Source organism: Grus americana, chromosome 2, assembly GCF_028858705.1.
Source record: "Grus americana isolate bGruAme1 chromosome 2, bGruAme1.mat, whole genome shotgun sequence".
In the NCBI taxonomy this organism is placed as follows: Eukaryota; Metazoa; Chordata; class Aves; order Gruiformes; family Gruidae; genus Grus; species Grus americana.
In genome coordinates this window covers 133,759,634-133,784,587 of record NC_072853.1, presented here as the reverse complement: position 1 = coordinate 133,784,587, position 24,954 = coordinate 133,759,634, and the positions used below count along the sequence as shown (strand labels likewise).

Here is a 24,954-nt window from a genome sequence, read left to right as displayed (position 1 = left end):
TCAGTGGAATTAACTTTTATTGAGGGGGGGGGAAAGGTTTACATGTAGTTGTAGGTTTTTCCATCCGTACTTTCAAAACTCCAAAAAGGACTGGAAACAAAACTTCCTTAATCATTATTGCAATACCAAAAAGTTGGTGGGTTTTGTTGTTGTTTAAATGAACAGCAAATTATAGAACTAATTGCTATGTTCAATAAATATTTTTTTCTTCTGCACCAATTAAGGGGGAAAAATTCAACCAAGTACAATAAAACCCCCAGGATTTTTAGTTTTAACTTCAAATGTTATCTACTGTGTAGCAATCCAGAAACTTTATCTATAAAACACAGCCTTAATTTTGAGTGTACAAGGATCTATTTTCCCAGTCAAATACCAAATTTTGCTCTAGCTCAAATAGTCTACACTCAAAGCAACTACCTGACCAAAAAACAAATCCTCTGGTTCATGACTATCTAAGTAAATTTCTCATTACAGAAAAGGCTTAAAGTCATTACTTGTTTATCAAAGTAATAGGTAAACATTTTAACAGAAAGATTAACGAGTTATTTGGAAATGCAGGTTTATATTAAAGTATCTGAGTGTGTATATTACATATGACATGCAAGCTTTAAAAATATCAACGCTCTCTTCTGATTAGTCAGGAGTCCAATTGTTTTAAAAACAAAATAGGAATGACTTCCAAAATGTATCATCACTTTGGGTTCTCTATTTCATTTTACTTAAGATGTTTTACTACACAAAAACTACAACAATTACAATATTTAAGAGTATTACAATAAGGAGGGATGGAAAACAGGAATACTTCAACTGAAAATATGTATATTCTAAATGAACCAAAGATTTGTAAAAGAGCTGAATGGGGGACAAGAAAGGGAGGGAAAGCAGTAAGGAAGCTAAGATCTGAACATTGTATTTAAAAATCACGTCCTCAACTGTAACTCTTCTGATCTTCAGTAGCGCCCTGGGGAAAAAAAAAAAAAAGGACAATTACTATAAGCTAACTGTACACACATCTACTGAGCTTTAATGTGCCCAGCTTTTTTGCTTTCACATTCAGAATTTCCATTGATCAATTAATACTAGTAACAACAAGGTTTAAGCCAGCCAGATTTTATTTATTCTCTTGTATTTACTTACTTGGACTATAGGAACGGGATCTTGATCGTGATCGGTATCGACTATAATAAGGCGATGGTGATCGTCTCCTTTAAAGGAAATTAAAAAAGAAACTCAACAACATCCATTATGAAAGAAGCTTTATTCACAGCACTTCCACAGAACAGAACCATTTCCTCAGCACTGAAAGACTTGGCCTGCATGAATGATTTCAGCTTTATTTGGCTGTGGCTTACAGTTATTTAACAAATGCTTTTATATTTCTCTGTTTGATGTGTTTAACTCTGTAAGATATTCCCAGACACAGAATTTAATAAACTCTCACTAGCCTTGCAAACACAAGCAGTGCTTTTACAGATGCCTACAATTCTTGTTGAACAACATTCTCTGAAACTAGATAACTTTCAAAACAGTGAGATGGTTATGAAATGTCAAGCATTAAGAATCCCATCTACAAATAACCCCTTTTTAAACAGCACTGTGTGTCAGCTGTCCCTGGTTCTATATACAGCATGGAAAAATGAGTTCCCTTTCTATCTGTCCACTAGATTCACAGGGCACATGCTCTACCTCCTTCAGGTAGCAAAATTAACCCCTTGCCCAACTGTTTACTGTAAAACCAAATTACATAAACACTGAAGATTACAACTACTTTAATCCCACAAAAACTAACATAATGAAGCTCTGATACATAGCAAGCATGTATGCAGACTCTTGCTACAAACTGATTAACATTTTTTGTCACTGAACTTTTTCCAACAAATCCACTGTTCCTACAGAAATAAAATAAAAATTAATTACCTGTATCTGTAGTCATATTCTTCGTATCTGTCGTAGCCTCTGTCATACCCCCTATCATAGTATGAGTCACGACGGCGACCTGCTCCACCGCCACCACCTCCTCCACTGCTATTAGAGAAAAAGCAAAAAGATTACTTTAGGTATCTGCTCTTCATCTGGATTTAAATTATTGAAAAGGTTTTTTAAAGTGTTCTTGTAGATCAGACACTTAAGACTATGCCATGAAACAATCTAACAATGAAACATTTAAAGAAAAACACCTTTAAAACCCTCCAGAAAACCCATGAGGGATTTAAGCCTAATTCCCATCCAAATCAAAGGCAAATGGGCACCTCAGTATTTCAGTAAGCTAAAGGTGCATTAACTGACTGTGGTGGATACATATATTTTTAAATAATTCCTTCAGAATTTTTTTATAAGTATACAGTAAACTACAGTAGGATTTAATAGTATATGGGAACCACCGTAATGCATTGCTTATATTAATAACTTTGTGATAGACTGACTACAACTGGCATTAACTCTATAAAATTTCAAAAAAAGTATCTGTAGCTCTAGTTCTTCAACTAGACATGAAACATTCAGTTTAAATCAATTTTAGTCCCATTGCAGGAAACGAGCGGACTCCTTACTGTGTTGGCCTGCCCATGTAGATGCCTGGGGTGGGTGTATGTGCTCTCTTAGTGATTGAATAATCCACTCGAATCCTCCTGCCATCCAGCTCCATACCGTTTGCATGCTCCATTGCCTGCAGGAAACATAAGGAACAGGGACGTGAAACCTGCAACCTACTGGTAACTACGGAAGGCTATGTACAAAACACATTATTTTCCATCAGAAAAACAAGTCCTGAGTTTGTTTTATTTGGACTGGTTACTAGTGCCCCACTGTGGCGAACGGCTCATCTCTGTCCCCTGGCCCGCTTGCCGGCAGCGTTACAGGACTGCACTGGGGTGCCGGAGTAACGTGACGCGCAATCCCTCCTTAAGAGAGCACGGTGCTAACTACTAACGCAGTCACTTTCCCTAGACTTTGTCTTCTACCCATCAGAAAGGTAAACTGAAAGTCAAAACAGCTTTTTCTGAAAACTGCATCTTTCCTACTGCCGTCTCTGACCCAGAGGGGACGGGCGGATTCAAAAGCTGTGCAAAACAGTGGCTTCCTGTAGGGTGCATATGGCCGGATTACTGCTAGTCGGCTGCCATTTCATGCTCTCCCAGCCTCCTGCCATCTCCCTTACAAGGACCTACTCCAGCAGAGCTTAGTAAAATGGCGGGTTCAGCCTACATGGATACCTAATTACAACCTTCCTCCCCACTCACTCTCACAATAGCAGCTCGCTAAAGCGATACACGTAAGGGTCTGTGCTTGAGAAGCCTGTGCCTTCAGACCCGCCCGCAGTCCGTGCACACACTCACTGGGTGTTCTAGCCCCTGCTTCTTTAGTCTTTGAGAATCAATACAATGGCCTTTCACAAACCCAAAATCATGAATATAGTTTTTCAAAGGAGCACAGCGTACTTTTGAGAATTATATTAATGCAATGGTAACTTTAAAAAAATAAATAAAATAAATAAAAATCACAAAACAATGTACAAACCCACAACCTTAAGAATTTAACAGTTAATGCTGGACCTAAAAGCTATTGAAATTTGCAAAGCAAATGTTTTTTGATCCTGTCATCAGCTGCTCTAGGATCTCTGAAATACTAGTACACACCACTTAGCTTGTGACATTAAGCACAGCACTTAGCCCAGTACATGTTATTTTCATTTTTCATGTGTGAAGAAGAGACACTGTTACAATCTTGAATTAGAGAACACAATCACTTGCTAAACTAAGTTGTGAGGAACAATACACATCCTCAAAACATGAAGGTGCCTCTAAGCAGAGCTTTTTTTTTTTTAAATAATGAAACAACTATTCAGAATTGTAACTTTTCGCAGCTCTCTAACAAGAACCTTACTGAATTAACCTACAAGTTATAGAGGAGGAAACAAATCATGACACCCACATGATTTAACTGTAATGTTCCCAAGATGGAAGCAACTGAATTATCACTAACCTATTTAACCACACTTAAGTTTGCGTTTTAATAATGCTGTTTATATCTATACCATATCGCCACCTAGTGAGTTCTGTTCCATACAAAACTACAACAACTGCATTTAGCAAGGCAAGACCAAACAGCATTTCAAGTCTTTCAATGTACACTACAGTATATTTTGTGAACAAAACATGATCATTAGCTTTAGTTTGCTAGCCTTGAGACTTTTTTTTTTTCAAGTCCTGTTCCACAAGGATGATCTAGGTTAATATAAATCTGTGCACACATCCTAGGAATGTATATGTGTGCACAAACCTAAAAACAAAGGCTGCAAATAGCTGGCTGAAAAGTTAGCTTCATGATGAAAAGCATCTTTCTGGAAATGCAGCAATATGCAAGGTGTCTTGAAAGGTAAGAAATTTTCTGCTTCATGGCATTTTTGTGTCCGATTAACAACTTGCAACGTAGTAAGCTTATCTGACAAGAAACCACCTCAAATCCAGAACATCTGGTACACGTCTTAGTTAAAACAACAAACACATCTTTAAGAGGAAGAGTTCTTTGACACAGGGTGCAGTACAGAGAAGAGGAATATACCGGCAAGACAGATGAATAGTTAATTTTGAGACTTGATTGTTTGTTTTGGAAGTACCAAATATGTTACATTTCAGTGGATAAAGATTAGTTCATAGTTACCAGTTTGCATGAAATTCAGACATCCTGGTCACAATGTCTAATGACCTACCCAATATTAAAACTTTGATTTTCTTAGCTTTCAACAGCTGTCAGCAATAACTGCCAACTAAAAAATTTAAAATAATAACAATCTTTAATAGATATACAGACATAACAAAGCCTTTTACAGTTCTAACTGTATCCCCCAAATACAGAAAAGTCAAAACCTACAATAAGCCATTATGAATCCCACAATAATTGACAGTATCACTCACATTTAGTCATTAGCAAATGGAAATTCTTTCCAAAGATGTTTTAAAATTCTCTACGTAATGTGCGCACCTCAAGTCTTTTGAAACAAAGTACTTAAGTTGACATTAGCAGCGAAGGACTTCCACAATATGGCCAAAAGCCCTATTTGAAAACATTGTTTCAGACAATTGATACAACAGTATTTAGTTTGTACCAAGACTGAAAAAACAGTAGTGATTCCAATGACTGACACTTTTGTGTTTTCTTTGACATTAAACCAGTTTATAATCGAATTTTGGATTTTGCAATTGTATTAGACTAGCATGTCACATTCAAAACAAATATCGGTTTGCTTTTTTTGCTGGTTTTGGGTATGCATGAATGATGCATTAAGAACATTTAAATGTCAAAGGGGAAAAATGGTACCTTCACTCTAACAATGCAGAAGACACTCTCAAATACACTCTGAAGAGAAAAATCAAATTACACTGGGGTTTAAGACACACAATACCCTCTTAGGAGCCTTTAACTGTCAACAGTCCATTTTTGTTTCAACCTGGATTTTGCTCCAAGTATCTGAATGTTATTAGAAGACTTGCAGTAAGTAAGCAAGCAAACAGGAGACCTACAAACATGTGCCTATTAGTTTTGGTTGCAGATTCTAAGGAAAAACTGACTTTGTAGGCCAGAATACACATTTCTGTATTTGCACTCAGAAAGCAGAGAATAAGGATTAGGAATGGCATAGGCAACAATTCAATCATAAATTCACTGAAAGAAATTAAATAATCTTCCAGACTGGATAATGTCACAAAGGGCAGCTTGGACAAGGAAACAACATGGGAAATTTCTGCAACCTGCACTATGGTCACTGGGGGAAGGGTGTGGGGAGGAAGGTGGGAGAAGGGAGGGAGAGAATTTGATTTGGCAGAGCTGATGTCACAATCACTTTATATTTCTACTACGGAGTTCAAGGTACCATTTGCATTGTACAAAAGATCGTCAAGCCCTCATTTCAATTGCATCTAGCTGCTTTAAATTACTTCAATAATGTGAAATCACCACAAAGTTAGTGAAGTATTGACTATTCACATGTATTCAGTCTAACGAGCAATTTAAATTGGGACTCATTTTGAAAATGTATTTTCATGACTTTAAAATAACTACATAAAATAGTGTCTTTTTTTGTTTGCTGTGGGGTTTTGGGGTTTCTTTTTTTGCTGGTTTTTACCTGAAGTCCTTTCCATATCCTACTTAATGCCAATGAAAACCATCATCTCCACTGTGTCACAGGTACAACATGGAAGGAACAGACATAATAGATTAGCTTTTCCACCCACCCCCCAATATACTGATATCACTAGTTCAGGTCTGGATTTAATGAGAACATTGGAAAGGACATTCTGAAAAAAAAAAAAATCTGATGGGATGAAAAAGAAATTAAGAAATCCAGCTTTTTACACTTACAGCAGCCTGCCAAGTTGAATTCAAGTGTCCATTTCACCTTTGAACAAGAGTCAATTTATATTCTCTGGTTTGAAGATTTGTTTTTAAAAATATTATTAGAATATTGTCAATGATAATTTTTAAATATATAAGTTTCTGAGCTTAAACATCTATTGATTAAATGTATTCTCTTTAAAGAATACTTTAAAGAGTTTCAGAGTCAGGAAATACAGAATTTTAGAGAATCAGAATGAGTAACTGGATATGTTTCTGCAAATATTAGCAATTTCATCGTATTTCAGAATCTACAAAAGTCTGTAACTTGTAATTCCAAACATTCAGACCTTCTTGTGTTCTTTCTGGTATATCAAGGGTCCCTTTTGATACCACAAACAAGACTTTAAGCATTTCTTCGACAATCTATGGGAAAAGTTTTGATCAATAATGATGCTTCTAAGCTGGTCTGGTTTTACCACAGATTAAATACCTTGCAAATTAAAATAAAACTCCCTATTATTCTAGTCTTTGGCACATCAATTACATTAATAGTTCAGTTTGTCCATATAAAGTTTGTCTCAATTGCTAATGAACACTACTTCAGAAAACAGTTCTGAAAGATGGTCGAAACTATAAAGAGTATATAACTAGCATTAGAAAACAAAAAATTCCATATTGCCAACAGCTCCTGTAGCTAATGCTTCCTCAGATGAGTTCTGGCTGCAGATACATAGTACATTCACAGTAGCCTCAGTTTAAACAACAACTAGTACTTCATATTCTAAGTTACTGAAAAGCTGGATAGTGGCATGCAAAATCCCTGGTAACTGTAGTAAGAATCATCTCCCTAGAACAGCCAGCACTTTTTACTCATAATCCTCTCAATTTATCATTAACCCTGAGATAATCAACCCTCCCACATGCCTTTTTTTTCCTTCTCATCCCATTACATAGAAGTTTGTGTTCCTCCAAACACAGGAAGAAAATCCTAATGTGATGGGCAGGTGAATATCCTCTATAATTTCACGAAAATGTTGCAAAACTGCAATATTACAACACTGGCTCAGTGCCAGGGTTGCCAATACTGAGAACTATATAAGAAAGAATGCCAATCTTGAGAAACAGGTCTTCAACAGATGTTTACAGATCTTGCCCTGTGCATAATGTTGCACATGTATTTGTGAAGACTTAGCAGAAGGGTGGCCAACATAAGACACTGCAACACACAAGGCAAAAAAGCATTACCAAATATTACTTAGGAAAGTTTTTTTTGCAATAGAAGACATTTGATGGAAAAGGAACCTTCTGTCAGACCACAAAGTTTTATCTCAGTCTCAGCACAGTTTCAGCGTAGAAGAGATTCCACAAGAAACGTCCTTCAGAACAGATACATGTACCCAACATTTCTTTCCCAGTCCTGTTAAGGTGGAATGACTGAAGCTACTGTGATGTTCAAACAGCTGCTCTACCTAGCAGTTATCAAAAGCTAAATCTCTGCTCCTCTTTATAGCCAAGATGATCATAAACAGCTAACGACAAGGCTGCTGTGGTGTCATCACATCTGAACAATCAATCTGAAGTTCTGAAAGTCTAAAACAGCTTAAATGAAAATAAACTTTGCCACGTCCTAAAAAAAAAGAAACAAAGGGGCAGCAGTAAAGCATCACCTTTAAAAAAAAGGTAGTTTACATTGTCTGAATTTCCACCACCTTGAGACAGCTGACAATTCAGAGTATCTTTACCACCATATGGAGCTAGAAACATTGCATCACTTGGTTTCAGAATCTTGACACGTAGCAACATTTTAACCAGCTCAATAACCGATACAATTTGTAAGAATGGTAACCAGTGACAAGAACCTGAAGGATTTCAGCTGCAACAGAATCCATACAATACTGATACCAACCCATCTTCAACCAAGTTACTGGAGTTTAAACAGAACTACTCACAATTCATTTGGTGTCCAATTTTAGCATTAACAGTTTGAGAGCATGTCAGCTGAAAGGCTTCCCAGCATCACCTCTCTTGGAAGGACAGTGGTGAAGACAATGGGAAATCCTCATTTTTTGGTAAAGTTCCACACATACTTAATCCATCTACGACTGCTGTCAGAGGGCTGGAATTTAGTTCAACATCTCATCTAGAGTTTTATATTCTATTTGGAGGCTTGCAGGGGAGTTGGGGTTGGTTTGTTTTTAAGGAGAAAGGTATTTACTCAGAACAAAAGTAATTAAAGTGTCATTGCTTTTATGCATACTCAACTTTTCAGATTTGATCTATCTTCCACACAGAGAACTCATGTCCTTCAGTGTTCTCATAGAGGGTCTGTCACAGTTTCACGCCTATAGCTGTACCTCCTTTTTCTACACTAGCTGCCACTTGTTGCCATCTTCAAATCTGTCCTCAAGGCCCACAAAATCAAGTCAAATAAACAAGTCTTTCTCCTATCCTCTTTGCCAAAGTATTTCAGTTATGTAAATTCCAACTGTTAGGAGGTTTTGTATGCTTTCTCCCCTCTTCACACACCAGCTCGTCGGGGAGTAAAAAAATAAGAGTTTATTTCAGTTCTTGCTTAAGGTGCTCATCCTTATTTCTGTATTTCTGATGGCAACTAATATCCCATTCCAGTTTTGTAGTGTCTGCCAAAACAGCATTATACTAAACAAATTACTTCATGCTATTTACATGGAACATTTTAAGAAATGCATGGTGTCATGCATGACCATTGCCCACGGCAACTAGGAAAAAACCCTACTTCTAAAGACATTATGAAGTTGTAAAATAGACAAGACTGGCACATGAATGTAACAAATACTGTCCAGGTATTTTGGATGTTAAATGTCCTACAAAACAGTCACATTTTCAAAATCACACCAAACTCAGAAGTGGAAAGACAGAAGACAGTAGGCCACTGAAGATGAATATACAGCTATCCACCCCATTAACTCCACTATCAACCTGCCAAAGTGATAGTGGGAAAATACAGAAGGGACACTACAGAAGTTTTGTGTCCTTTTACTTACCCCTATAACCTGCAACAGCCACACATACATACAAATCCTACTCTTCCATAAACCGATTCTCTGTTCAATCATACCAGAAATCAGCCAAAGATCAGAACTGAGTCTAGTTCAAGTCATCCACGAAACACTTTTTTCCTAATTAAAGTATCAACTGGCATCAGTTTTCAATTTTCAGCTACTGATAGTAGGTCCTACAGCTGTCATCCTCCCCCCAAGCATTATCCATATACTTATCTAATGTAAACAGAATCAAACAGCAAATCTGAAACATCTGCCCAAGACTGTTAATCCATAAACAAGGTGCTTGAAGTCTGACTCAGGTTGCCCAAGAGATAACCCCACAGTGAAGACTTTAAGACAAAAAAAATTAAAAAGGATGTGCCTTTACTTTTAACAGCAATTTCAGTAAATGTAGTAAAGCTCACAGTATCCTTACACGGGCAAAAAAACTACTGCTTACTGCAGTGAGCCATAATACAGCCTGCTGCTCACATCCTTTGATTCTTTCCTTAATAGATCAATTATACTAACAGCTCAGTCCTGCTGTAAACAGTATCTACATAACTAGCAAAGTCACTGACCAAGGCACAAATAAGACAAAATTCGCTATTTTTCAAATGCACGATGACATACTTTTAGAGAGGTAAATGTAAAGAGAATCTTCAGAATTTTGATACAGAAAACTATTTTGAAAAGTTACCTTTCAAAATATTTCAAAAATATGAGGCTTCTGTGTCTGTCTAAAGATTTACTTTCATTTTGAAGCAACAAACTAAAAATCAAAGCATGATGCTCATTGGTGATTCAATACAGATACTCAAAATTTGTCCAAGCATCTGAACACTGAACTAAAATGCTTCATCTGTTTAAGAGTGCCATGTTGTTTGAACAGAATATTTTTAATTAATCTCACTGAGAACCTGCTAGTGAATATATATTCAAAACCTCTTTTTTTCCCCCAGCAATATCCATGAAGACAATGCACAAGGAGCACACCTGTTAAAAGTAGTAAAGCATGAATTTACCTCTTTAGAATCATCAATTCTCTCAAAATAAACAAAAGCAAATCCTCTTGATCGTCCAGTCCGTTGATCATAAACAACATTGACACCAGTCAGAGGTCCATAACGGGAAAAGACTTCACGCAAATCTCTCTCGGTAGTATACAAACTGAGACCAAACACTCCAAGACATGTATTTGGATCTGGATTAGCCTGGTAAGACAAATGTTCAACTCCAATTACGTTTATTAAAAACAAGTTATACATTATCAAAATTTATTAAAAATTTTTAATCTGAAGAAAACTAAACACAGTTTATTACAAAGCTTAATACTTCAACAGCTATCATTCCAATCGTAAGGTATTTTCCAAAAGCAACTACTTTCATTATTTTTATTTTAGAAAAAAGACAAAGATGAATTTCTTGTGTTGGTGAAAAACTCAGTTGAGAAAAATTAACCATTCTGATTACAGTAAAGCTGGAGACACGACATACAGGTCTGTACTAAGAACAGTTCAGCCTGAACTCCCACCTTCAGCCTCTCTGCAGTCACCACTAGTACTAAAGAGTGCACGCTGCCTCCAGTTGCACACACAAATGCATTTGAGCAACTAAGCATGGACAGTTGAACTATAATTTAGCTCTTACCAAAGCTTCCTCCACCCTCGACATTTCCTACCCAACTGTACTGAAAGTCAGTATTTACATTTTAAAGTTTATCTCTGTCCACTTGTAAACTGGAAAAAAATCATCAGCTTCTTTCATTTAGGTAGTAACAAGTGTTGAAGGCCAGTTCTGTGAAACTGTAATCCAAAAGCATGCACACTTTTCTAGAGCAAGACTCTTGATTCTTTAACAGGATGTGGGATACAGATGTACTTAATACATTTCACTTCAACTAAAGGAAGTCAAATATGAAATTGTAAAATTGTACAAGGTACTGTAATTCATTTCTCTATTAGGTTCAAAGTTTCTCTATATGCCAGAAAGTTCATCTAATGCCAATTTCATTGCAAGAATTATTTTGATCAAAATCATTATTTTTTCAGTTAAGCTTCTGGCACCTGTTATACTAGACAAAGCAATTTAAAGTGGTAGCAATATGCATAGGGATTTAATGTTTCTGCTAAAATAACTGGAAGTTGAAACAGTTGAAATCTGTATTTCAGTTTCAGATTTTCAAAGCCACTGATAACACAGTAATTTATGCCTCAGAGCTTGCCTTTCAACCTGATTCAAACAATGAACAGGTTTAGATCTTCTGTCGTGTTCTCTTCAGAGCTTTTGTTCAGGATTCCATTGTGAAAACAAGATGCCCAAACTACTCATCTATTTGAAGTTTCTTTCCATTTGTCAAAGTTCAAACTTTTGTTTTAAGACATGAATCTTCTACAATTCTTTATTATAGAGAAAGAGCACAAGAAAAACTGGTAGTTTGTCATTTGAAAGTTTGATTTATACAGGTTTAGGTTCCTTTCTTACTCCATTTCAATCTGAAATTCAATGGCATTAATGGCTATACTCCTTTTATTACTGAAACTCTTGTGAGCCTAATTAAATCTCTCGGTCTTTTATACTTTGTTTGGACAAGTCCCTCCACACAGTACATATCAGTATTGTCCTTTTTTACATCCCCTTTACCCTATTACCTTTTCTGAGGCAAGAGAAGTACCAAGAATCAGTCTGTGTGTCAACATCAGAAGGACTAAACTGACTGTGAAAGACTAAAATTCAGCTTTTACATTATGTTTTTGTACTGCCTCCTACCAGCACAGTACACAAGCTCTCTCTACAAAGTCAGAAGTGGCAAAATTGCTACCAATTTTCCTGGTGTCTTTAGGACCTTTTTATTTACAGGATTCAAATCTGGTTGATCTGAGTTTCATTTTGACACTACGAGAACTACTCCTCAGAATTCACGTGAAATTCACTGTGAAAACAAGTTTTGTGTCTCTCAGAGTCATTTCCAAGGGAAAAGGACTTCTTCACAGAGCAAAATATTCTAGTATTTCTTCAAGTAGCAAAGTGGATTCAGTCATCTTTCACCAGAAATCTGCTAATCCTTTTGAAGTTCAGTTATTCCTGCCAATTTTTCAAGACATTAGATTCATATTTACTCCATCATGATTACACACTGGCAACAATCCACAAAAAGTGTAACTATGAACGTTGCTTTACAACAGCTTAAGCCACTGTACATTAGAACTGCTGTAGTCTTGCCCTTTTCCACACACTCTTGTCTTCTCCCTCGCATTGGTATTACCTGGTCCTGGTGAGCTGCTTCACCAAGGTAAGCCTGCAAAAAAACTATGCTCTTTTTGATAGGATTAGTAAAAAATTCGTAGCAACTTAAAGGATCCAAGAAGTACCACGGCCCTCACCAAGGAACAGGCAGACCTGCCATGTAACAGCACTCATTTAGATCAGCCTGAAGTAATGTGGAACCAGAAGCTAAGGCACTGAAACGGATTATAAAGGCTATTGGGAGAAATCTCTCAGAATGACCTATACAATCAGCATCTTAGATCTTGGTTGGTGTACTGATACTTTCTCCTGTCAATACAGCACTACTGAGTTGCTTCTCATTTAAATTTTGGAGAGGCTTACGGTTTTCATAACCGTAAATTTTTCTAGTCTATATTAAAACTTACACATTAGCTAGTAACACCTAGGTTTATTTCTTCAAGTTAAACCAAATTCATTACTCAGAGGTATAAAATCACAAGCAATCTTCAACATAATATACTGTATGTTATTGGCAAATACACTTGAGAATTTTTTACTTTGGCTCCTCTAGTCAACCTTATGAATACTTTCAGGCAAGCATGTACATGAAAGGTCTCATTTTTGTGAAGGATACATATACTTGGAACTATAACAAAAAAAATCAGAAGGGTTCACAATGGTATGATTTTCAATGAATTTCTACAACTGCCCTGCCCGTTGCAGGCCCAACAAGTAAGCGCCCAGCTGTAGGGACAGAGTTTGCTGCACCAACCCCCCATCCCCAAATTCCCGTAACCTCCAGTGACAAGACAGCAGGTCAAATTCAGCCTGCAGGTAACCCAGACTACACTGATGTAAGCAGCAACTGTTTTGTTGATACTCAGCCTTGATGAACGTGACATACTCTGCTGCCAGTGTGCCTTCTCCTATTGGACATTGGAGAATGACTACGGCTCCTTCGACGACGGTATTCTGGCGTGTATGATCTGCTTCGAGAACGTCTCCTATGGGAATGAGAATGGGAATGGGATCTGGAACGAGTGTAACGTCTGTGCGAATGTCTTCTGGACCTGGATCTTCAACAAAGAGAAAGCTTTTAGTTAGATCATATGCACATAATGCATTGAATTGTAAGCCTTACATTTCCTAGAGAAAAATCTTGTTTCAGAGGCTCTCTACAATTAAAATAGTGAAGTTTCTTCTACTTCGCACATCTAAACATTGCACAGATCTCTAATAACCTGCTCACGAGCATGATTTTTAACTTTTGGCATACAATGAAGATTATACTCATGACAGTTTTCAGGAAGTTCAAAGTTTAAACTTCCAGCAGCTTTGCTGTACACGTAACACTTGCACAGCGATACAGAATCCAGATAGGCCACACTGTAAAATACTGTCTTGGCTGAAAAAATGCAAAGATCTGGCAGCACTACTGTAGTGCTCCAGTATCTAGCAGTATCTACAAATGAAGTTCATCTAGGCTTGAAAATGATTCAAGACCAAAAAAACCCTGCTTAATTCCTCAAGCATTTCTTTGCAGACATCTAGCCAATGATAAGCTCAGTTTTGAACAGGCATCATCCCAAAGCTGCATGATTTCATGCAGACATTATATCCTAACAGCAAGTAGCTATCTAGCTACACATTACAAGAAGAGAAGCTATAACATTAGGTTGAACTTAGAGTTATTGTGCTCTGAATTCCCATTCTCAGCTGTGCTGGTATAAAGTGTGTAAATAGGGAAGATTAATTACTGATGTCTCCCAAGAACTGGGGAAAAGGAACAACATAATACTACACAATTCCTCTTCCCCCTCCAGGGCTACAAATGCTGGTTTCTCCATAGATGAAAGGAGGATTTGGTAGCTCTCCCAATTTTCACCAGTATGATGGTTCAAGGGAAGAGAGAAGATAGGTAGCATAAGCCAGATAATATTTTATGATGTATTTAGAGAAAAAAACCAGACATTCCTCCTCTATTTTGAGCAAGCTCTCTCACAACTGAGAACTATAAAACTTTGCCTCTGCATACAAATACTTGGGGTAGAAAAGGACAGAGAAATGTATGTACAGCATTGAAAAATGAATTTAAATCTTAAAGCTCCCATAAACCAAGCAGCTATCCACACCCAATTTAAGAAGCAGTTTTCTGATTTCATTTTTAAAGCCTCAATTTTGTTTTTAAAGCCTCCAATGAAGGAATGTCAAAAGCTTCCCCAAGTAGCATCTTCCAACATTTCTAACAGTTATAGAGCTTACTCCTTTCATCTAACCCAGACTACCTTTGCTGCAGTTCTCACTTGACTTCCCCCCCTCACCACCCCTAAAGCAGGGGTCCACACAAGAGTTCCTCCCCCCCCCAAAAAAGATTTTGGGGGAAGGAGGCATAAGCTTTTACAGTACTGAGATGTAATCCCTTCTGAATTGAGATGCAATCCCTTTTCTCTCTTCGAGTTAAACCTACAAGTTTTAGTTGTGATTTCTACATGACTTTTTCCTATTTATATTACTTTCTCTATACATATCCATGCTTTATTACTCATGGCATCTTTCCACAACTTTAACTACCTATATAACCACTAAGATGCAAATTAACATAGTGCTGTTAATACATCCCAGTAAGTAAGTTTATAACAAGGGGAAAAAAACCCACAACAATGTACCAAAAGAACAGGCATAAACAGTAATACTGAATAACATGAATAACTTGCAGGACATACCTTGATTTTGATCTTGACCTAGAGTGCGATTCAGAATGTTTGGAAGCCCTCGATGGACTGCGAGATCCTGACCTGCTCTCCGATTTTACACGAGCAGGACTCCCAGCTGGAGATTTTGACTGGGAGCGAGACTCCTAACGAAAAAGACAGTATTAAAAGTGGTATTGGTTGTATTAATGCCTAACTCCTAACATTTAAAGTACAGTAATTCTATTACATTGATTGCTCCTGAAAAAACAAATGGTTAGGCAATACCCTCCAAAACAAATTTCATTTTGCTAACCCACTGTTAATATTGTATGCTTTCCTCAAATACGTCCCTGCTTGAACCAGATCACCAATTCTCTATTAACTAAGTAATCATGCAAATTCATCTACAACTTGATCATACAGACACTGGAACATAAACCATACATTTACTTAACCTAGGACCCATTCATTCTTCCAGATTCTTTTAATTCTACTTCACTCTTGCTTTCTACTTTTCTTCATTCTTCATTGAGTTTTTCATTTTTCATACTTCGTGTATTCTTCCCCAATTCAAACAATTCATTATAGCCTTAAAAAAACATTCAAGTGCTTCTATCTGACCAATCTTCTGTTCAATTTTTTCCCCCATTCAATTTTAATTTTCTGATCTTTAATACTTTTCATTAGCCTTCTTTTATCTTGATTTATCTTCCACATTCTTGGAAAAAACTCTTCAATTTCTTCACGAACATTAACCTTAATGGAAAAAGAACATTTAGTATATTTAAGCACGTGGGGATTATAAAAACTCTGCTGGAGTTCAGATTTTATCTACCAAATTGAAAAGCCAGCAGGTAAAGTGCAAGAAACTATTTTATAAAACAACTTTTTTTTTAAAAAAAAATCTTTAAAACTGTATAAGTGTCTAAGTTCTAACAATGAGCTTACTGAGTTCTCAGTGTTTTACTGTATTTTCAAAACTACCCTCCTCCCCTTTCAGATTTTTTGGTAAAATACAGATACACTAAAAACTAATTAGCACAATTATATTAAAGTACTGGTATCGATAGCTGTCATTTCCCCCCTAGTAACTATGTACTTCTCAGTATCAAATATCCCAAATTCTACTCCTACACATTATTACTAAGACACTCTCAGTTCAACAGAATGGCCAAAGATTTCCAGTCAAAAAAGTCTATCTATGCACATACTTACTCGTATAATACATGCACATAGATATATGCAAGACAAGTTATTTTTCCTCCTACTTTTTCTTCCTCATTGTTACCCTGTTTTCCTTGCATACACCTTAATCCATATAAAACAAGATGTATAATAGTACAGTTCAGAGCAATCAAATAAAAGACAGGAGGGTTTTTTTTTTTTCCTTGCATGATAATACACACAAGAGAAAAAACTAGGAAAACAAGCAAACAAAGAGCAGATTAGGATTTCCTCACATTTTATAGTGTATAGCATTTCTAGGGAGCTCAGCTATAAAAACCCCTACAGAATAGTATGCTATATACATCCCTAACTTCACAAAAAATGTGCAAAATTCTTAATAAAAATCCATAGCAAGTACCTCTCCCATAAGTGTTACATTTCATGTTTGTTTGCATAATTTCTCCTCCTGCCTGTCATCACAATGTTTTTCCTCAATTTATTTATTTCTCTACCTATGTCCAGATTTGCATTTTCTTTTGCAGTTAAATTCTTCAGTACTTTGAAGTTCTTTTCAGAGGATGCTGCCCTCCCATTTCAAGACAATAAATCCACCAGAAATAGAACCTGAGAGACCCCTTACTCACAAGCATTACAGCTCCACTACCTTTCCCCTTTACCTCAATAAAAAGGACAAGGAAAACATACAGAATGTCACCTATTGGGATAATAAGCCTGCCAAACTTATCAATCAAGGCCAAATTCAAAGCTTGGCTGTGACATGTGAACCACATAATCAGGTCTACATTACAGGTTACTCTTATTAAGCTGACTATCTGCTGATCTAGCCAGTTGACTTTCACTGAAATAAAAGGATGTATGTGCACTTAAATATTACCAAATTTTATTTGGTGGTTTTATTTTTACATTTCAAATCCACTGTTCACTATGCAAAAAAAAATTCCTTTTAGAACCACTAACATGCTTTTTAATTACCTCACCTCTATTTTTGTACTCTTCATTGCTTGACAGCCTCCTTAATTCCTCCCTTTACACTTCATTCCCTGCAACAATTACCAATTTCTCTGGGAATTATTTCCACTTCCCTCCCTAGTAAAAGTGATCAGCAATACAGAAACACATTTAATGTGACATCATTCAGGTTTAGAAAATATCCCTCAATAAAAAGAAAGAATTCACCCTCCCCAGTCACTCCTTCATGAGGATACTGTGTTGTCCATACTATTTGCATTTGAAAGATCGATTCACGATCAAGAACAACTTTGGAAACTTGAACAGAATAAAAACCCAAAACCCAGATACTGTGCAGTCTAGAAGTCTTGGGAGGTGCCAAAAATATCAAGGACCCAATCACTCCCACACAATGCAAAAGTTAGCTTAGTGTCCTTATCTATTCAACTGAAGTATCTTATGACCCGTCCATAGAGTTTCTAATAGTATCATTTATTACAAAAAGTTGCCAAGAGCAAATGTTACATCATTTCATGTAGGTCAAGTCCTTTTGGAACTATCTGTATAAGCCTTTTAGTGGCTGCACTCACAAACACACAACTTTAAAACTGGAGTGACAGAGGTGACAACGTAAGTTCTTACACATTTCAAACTTCCTCAAACAAAGTAACTGTAGATGTAAACTGCAGCTAAAGAGAGATTACCTGTTAGCAGTTGCATACTGTGTCATTGGCAGGCAATTACATCTCATCTTCTGATGCAACATAGATCACCTAGTTATATCTCCTACAGTGCTTCAAAAGGAGAGACTAAGGGAATCACAATAATCTGCAAGAGTTTAAGGACTTAAGGATGACACTGAAAAAGTACCTAATAAGATTTATATCAGCAAGACTACAGGCAGGGATTAAGAGATTCAGATCTTCAAGGAGTCACAAAGGGAGATTTTAAAGAATTTTCCTCCTCCACTTTCTACCACAAGAAAATAATTAGCAAGCTATATCTTAGTCTATATCACAGACCCAACTGTTCCGCATAAACAATTTATATTCATTCTGCTACATGAACAAGAAAATTACGTAGCTAACATTCATTCTTAGTATGTCATCTTTAATGAGAGAAAATAGACACCTCTATTATCCAAAGCATTAAAATCTCTCAATTCTGTACTAGTCTTAAAGCAATCTACACATTGTGATCTTAGCTCCACTGTTACCACAGAAATTCATTTAAATACTGCTTAAAAGACTAAAAGGTCTCTCTGGATCCTCAACATTTCCTTATCTTTCTGTTCTAAAGATCAATTAAGGGCCACAGATAAGACTGTATTTCTTAAACTCAGCTTCCCATCCCACAACTGTCTTACAAAACACCATGTATTTTAATGCCTCCTGCTTTATTATGCAACTGTCCAGTCACTACTTTCACCTTTACAAACTTACAGGCAGATACTCACTGTGACCATGTCAAACTGTCTAGATTTGCTGTCACTACAGCTTGTAGGAAAAGTCAGCTAACTTCCTAATATTCTTCAGATCAGACTTCCCTTTCAAAAAAAAAAAAAAACCCCAAACAAAAACCACACCAAAAACACCAAAAAATGCATCTAAAATAACAATTAAAAAAGAATCTCAATCTCTCAATTATAACACTGTACCTCCTCAGAATAAGATGTGGTGGCTTCCTCAAGTACATACCAGGAAATGGGATTAATGATTCACCAAGAAGTGGAACTTTGAGCCAAAGAAATTATTATAGGTAAGCACCAAATCTAAAGACAGCAGCCTCAATTACTGATTATCTGGATAAGAAGATGCACAGCCAGAAGCATTTACAGAGCACTGAGAAGTATTTTTCATCCTTTCTACCTTCTCTTCCCAGAAGGAAGAAAATGAGGTATGGAAAAGATATCTCCCTCCATTATCTCATGATCACATAAACCCAGTCATTGAACAACTATCAGCAACTTCAGATGATCCAGCTGTGCAAGATATCAGTCATGTCAATACATTTCATCCATACTTGTACAACTGTTTAAACCACATGATTGATGCAAGTTTCATCTACCATTTCTCTTCCTCATATCCTTCAAAAGAAATGCTTCTTTCCGATACAATTACTATTTTAAAAGCATTTGAAACACTTCTACACAAAGCAGGATTGAGTAAGTCTTAAAGAAGTATTCTTTCTGTTTTCCACCTATCATGAGAAGATATGGTAAAGAACATGGGGGGGGGGGGGGGGGGGGAAGAGAAAAGGCAAAACTGTTTTTTACACCACTCTGTCATGCCTTACCTCACTGTACACCTTACCATTTCAGAGTATGACAGAAACACTATCAAAATTTAACATGAGACACTAAATAAGAATTGAATAGGCTTAAATTAGGCTTTCTATAGCAAAGCATGGGAAGTGAATTGGGAAGGAAAAAAAAAGTATCATTAAATCATACAGAAATTTCAGTTGAAATTCATTTGCCCTTGCTAGGAAATACACATGGGGTGAAGAAAGAATAGGACAAGTAGTCTAGCAATACCATTAAGCCAGTAAGTGATAGTTCAGACTTTACAAAAATTCTGCTGAAGACTCCTGCCCAAACTCAAAAAATAAATGACATCCAACTTTATAAGGGGACAGAACAATATAAGCAGTCAAAAATTCAAATAATTTTTGCTTCATACTATACTCTATACAAAAAATAAAATTGATCCCTTAATTAGCTGTTCTATAACTATCTCAAGAGTATACATAATAAGCTTCTGTATAAAAAGCAACTCATAAATTGTGCTATCTTTAAGACATGTCTATTTTAAAAGTTACCAACATCAGCAAACTTTATGCATTTCTCAGTGATACTGCTCTGATTAAAAACAAACAAAGAACAAGAAGCTTCAGCAATAAACTTTTTGAAATTACAAGTTAATCTTCTCATTGAAGCTTGAAAACATGCCTCTTCAGGGAGGGTTCTGTAGTCACTCCTTTATCATATACAGAAGATAGGAAATGGAATTTGTTTTCAAAAAAGAGCAGTCTTCCCAGTTGACATGGGTCCAGAACAATCTAGAATTTATTAAGCTTGAATTAAAAAAAAGAAATAAAAAATTGACTTCCAGAAAAAGTATCTTTTCCCATGCTGGTCATTAGAAACTACAGGCTGATCACAGCACTCTCCAAGCGAATGCAGAACTCCTGAGCATAAGCAGATCGTCATGTCTGTATTTCAAAAGGTATGGAAAGCAACGTGCCTTCCTTTCCACAGCGGTGGCAGATTGCCACTACAGGAGAGGTTGAATACAATAGCTAAAACACACCTCCCCCCCCACCATTTTTTTTTAAAAAAAAAAACAAAGAAATTTTCTCAAAATTGATCACATTTAGATAGCTAACATTAGAACACACATGAAATTAACTATTTTGCATACAGGCTTCATGAAGCAAATACAAGACACATTCACAGTTAAGCTAATTCAAAAGCTGCTTGCACACATATGCACTATGCATACTTCCTTCAACAAGATGGCTCACATGCAAAACCATGTATTTTTTCAAGTGCTTTATTAGACTGAGATCACTGTGAGATTCTGCACAGAGCAGAAAGACGCATCCCATTAGAACGAAGGAAGACAACCAACATGGAGTTCTAAAAAGGAGTTCTACCTTTGTTCTGATAAAAAGTTTCACCTATTTAGGCAAACAGCATATTAATACCGGTAGAAAACTACTAAACTTTTAAGATTACAGATATCAAACATTATCAGAAGCTCAAAAAAAACCCCAAAGTTTCAAGTGGAGCTTCTGAAGTGCAGGTTTGTTCAGACTCCAACTTGTTGGCTGCAATTTAATAAAGTTGCATCACAGAATGAGCAGCAAATGTATAATGTTTTATTAAAAAAACAAAAAATATGAAAGGAAATAAGAGTTGCCTATCATCTGACAGCAATAAAAGATAAAAAAGCCTCATTTGTCTAACTTGCTCACAAAGAACATTCAATGGTGATAAAATCCTACGTCTTTTCCAAAACTCAAGCCACTGGATAAGAAGCACAATTTAAAATGTTTTTTTCTTCTTAATGTTCATAAACTCAGCTCTAGCACATCCACTATATTTCTAATTCTTCTGTCAATTTCTTTCCATTATATCACCATGCTTGCTGGGGGGGGGGGCAGGATTTGTTCTGTTCAACCAGCCACATTCTTAATACAGAACTTGCTTAAGTTGAAACAAAATGACACAAAACCAGAGCAGATGTTAATTAGTCTGAGCATATTTGATTAACATTTGCCTTAAGTCAATAAAGAAATGAGCTCAATAATAAAAAATCTCTATAATATCTACAATAATTTTACTCAACACTTTAGAAATTAAAGATTTTACATAATTTGCACTATTTAATATTATTGGAAAGTTATTTCCATGATTATTCTAAATTTCTTGTTCAGATTAATTAACACTATGATTTTAAAATCATAAGTTAGAGGCAAAGCACAGACATGGACGGTACCTTAATACTGCCAAAAATAAGTGCTTTTTATTTTTAAAAAAAAGTAAAATTCCTGATCATACTGTGGGAAAAACAAACAAAAAATTGAACTGAGTTATCATTGCTTATATATGAACATTTTTTCTTCACAAAGTAACTAGCAAAACAGGAAAACACTTTCTAATTAATATCTCAAGATGAAACTTCATACATATCAATAAGCACCTTCATCTTGGTATCAGACTTCATCACTACTTGCAAGAAACTTCACTGAAGTGCTTTGGGACAATAGGAATCTACACGGATAGAATATAAAAGGACTGAAACTAAACTTGAACTCCCTTACTCCTTTGGCATTTAGATTTTTAAAAGCACGTCACACTATTTAGTATTTAAACTGAAGCAGGGGAACTGAAAGGATACTTCAGAATTCTTATTTGTGGCAATTTCCAGGAAAGCAGATTCTTTAGAAACTTTCTTCCAGTTTCTGCAGTTCTTTCTCCCATTGAAAACTTATGTCATACTCTTCAGTTCCCTGTGCCTGCATATAGCAAACCGAAGCACGAGGACATTCAGTGCGTAATAGAGTTTTGCCCCATTGGGAACAGAAGACTAAAGTCTCAAAGTTATACATGCTTAATTTTATGCCTGAGAGCACTTTCAGTGAAAACCAAATAAAAAAATATTACAGCCCAAAATATAATTTCTTATTTCACGTATTTTAGTAGCATCAACAACAAAAAAGTATTACTGAAGAAAAAAGAACTGCTTACTAATGTTCTTCATTAGAACAAAACCCCAAAACTATAAATTAATCAAGTACCTGCCATTATGTTCAGCTATTTAAAAATACCAGCAGACAAGACACTGCCACATGCCAGACTGATGGAGAAATTCCAGTGTTAGGGAGAGAAAATAGAACTTTTCCAAATGAAGACTCAATATTGTCAGCAGCTCTTTCCAACAGGTAAATTTTCCACCACAAGAACAAGCCAACTAAGCAGCAGCAGTCACAGAAACTACTACGTAGGACTTTTCAGACTTTCACACACTCTCAAAACGTTATTTTACTTCTACATTTGGCAGAAGGTGTGCAGAAATACTGAAACCACACAGCTATACCAGCATTGTAACACAAACAACAGATCCATCAAGAAACCTAATACAAATGTTCCATGGATGAACCTAATGTAAATATTTCCTAACAATAAACCACAGGAGGAATACAGACAAGGAAATAATTTTTAAAAATATAAATCTTACTGTAAAATGGGAGATTGAAGTAAAAATTTTACAAAATTAACAACAATGCATACTTCTTGCTCAAACTTAGTCGATTTTCCCTTCAGAGATCAGTTTATTTAGCTGAGAAGAGCTTAGCTATATAGCCATCTTTGTCTAAGCAATCAACACAAGAACAGATTTTGTTTACCTCACCTGAGGAACCAGCAGCAGTCACTGCACAGCCAGGTACAGCACACTCAGCCTAGGGAATGTTTGTTGGCTGGGTTGTGGGGTTTGTTTTGTTTTTTTTTTTACTAACACTACGAAAGGGCAACAATATTGGTGTAAAAACAATTATTGGAATATGACACTGCTCTTCCAAAATTTCATTGCTTGTTTCCCCAGGCAGTAATCCCATATAACTGCAAAGCTGCTGTCACTGGTTCATCAGAGAGAGTCACCAAAAGGATGCTCAGGTGTTCCTCTAAAGCGTCTCAAAGAACGAACAAAAAACCCCCAAAACTCTGCAAAATTAAAAAGAGTAAATAGTAATGGAGTGAAGACAAAACACACATTTCATTCCTGTTTCAAGCAGCTTCTCATTCCTGCTTGCCCTGATAATCACTAAGAAAAAAACCAACCCACATTGAAAATGGAAGAGTCCAGTCATACGTGTACATGAAAAACCACAGCAATCGGAGGGAAGAGAGAAGAAACAGGCCTAACAAGGTTACAAAACCACAGCAGCTTGTTAAGAGAAAGTCTTTGGCTGTGTGATGAATGAGTTTTAAAGGTTTAACAACGATGGACATATCTCCCCAATGGCTTCAGGAAGCCTGGCCCGAAGAAGACCCTGTTTGCGGGCTAGCAGCCAGGAGAGGCAGCGCACCTCTCACAAAAGGACCCAGTGCCTCCTCTTTTACGCGGGCGGAGGCCTCGACTACACTGCGCGGGACCGCGCTCTCCCAGCCACGACCGGGAGACCGGCACTGCCCGCAGGCAGAGAGGGGACGAGGAAGGGCAAGGACCCCGAAGCCTAGACCCGGCAGACAACAGAGTGCCGGGACAACAGGGCGGCTCGGTATCACGGGAAAGAAACAAAATAAATAAGCGGGGAGAAACACTGGGCTACAGCGGCGCTCTAAGCCCTGTTCTTAAAGAAAAAAACCTGTGCTAGGAGGGTGGAGGCAAATCCGCAGCACGAGAGCTCAGGGCCCGCACCCCGACGGAGGGGGATGGGGACGGAGAGACGTGATGGGAGAAGGAAGCGTGTGAGGGTGAAGACAGTGGGGCCCAGCTCCGCGCTAGGCCAGTTCCTCAGCGCCGAGTCGGCCCCCAAAAAAAGGGAGAGGAGAGACGCGAGTCGTCCACGGCCCAGTCAAGATTCGGGCGCCCGAAGAAGCCATTTTAGAGACAAGCTGCGTTGCCCTCACCCCCACCGGGCCGGAGGAAGAAGCGCACCCCCACCCACCTTCCCCGGTCAGGTCACCCCCTCTCAGCATGGCCCGGGTAGGGACGGCCACTCACCCTCCCCTCGAAGTTGTTCTCCTCCACGTCGCTCATGTCGGCAGAGTCCTGGCCACGCGGCTGGGCGAACGGGAACGCTAGTCCCGAGCAGCAACTGTACCCACAACCGCTACTGCTATTATTGTTGCTGTTATTATTACCGCTACACGGTATCGCTGCCACCTCCCTCCCGCCAGAGCCTCCCAAACCGTCTCCCGCAGCGGCGCAAAATGGCGCCTCCGCTCCGTCTGCGCCCGACACCGCGCGGGGGGCGGGGCCCGGCTCGGCCCGCCTGTCACAAAGGAGGCGCCGCCGGCGGGACAACGAGCG

The 24,954-nt window shown here is 37.4% G+C and overlaps 1 protein-coding gene across 4 annotated transcripts; it reads right to left on the bottom strand.

Annotated features, from left to right (window-relative positions):
* TRA2A (transformer 2 alpha homolog) lies at positions 1-24,954 on the bottom strand. 4 transcript variants are annotated; one of them, XM_054814218.1, is made up of 8 exons: positions 24,646-24,954; positions 15,308-15,441; positions 13,489-13,660; positions 10,382-10,570; positions 2,550-2,665; positions 1,918-2,025; positions 1,138-1,205; positions 1-961 (listed from the first exon to the last, which is right to left on the bottom strand). In XM_054814218.1, exons 1-8 carry the CDS (start codon positions 24,679-24,681, stop codon positions 951-953), a joined length of 834 nt encoding a protein of 277 aa, XP_054670193.1. In that variant the 5' UTR covers positions 24,682-24,954; the 3' UTR covers positions 1-950. The 4 variants fall into 4 exon arrangements, with proteins under 4 accessions (XP_054670193.1, XP_054670194.1, XP_054670196.1 ...); XM_054814219.1 differs by having other exon boundaries at positions 13,489-13,588; positions 24,646-24,896; XM_054814221.1 differs by having other exon boundaries at positions 13,489-13,588; positions 15,308-16,033; positions 24,646-24,894.

Coding starts and splice junctions, on each gene's coding strand:
- TRA2A (XM_054814218.1), bottom strand. CDS start 24,681: ATGAGCGACGTGGAGGAGAACAACTTCGAGGGGAGG. Junction 15,442..24,645: donor AGAACAACTTCGAGGGGAGG/GTGAGTGGCCGT, acceptor CTTTTTCGTTAG/GAGTCTCGCTCCCAGTCAAA. Junction 1,206..1,917: donor GAATATGACTACAGATACAG/GTAATTAATTTT, acceptor TTTCCTTTAAAG/GAGACGATCACCATCGCCTT.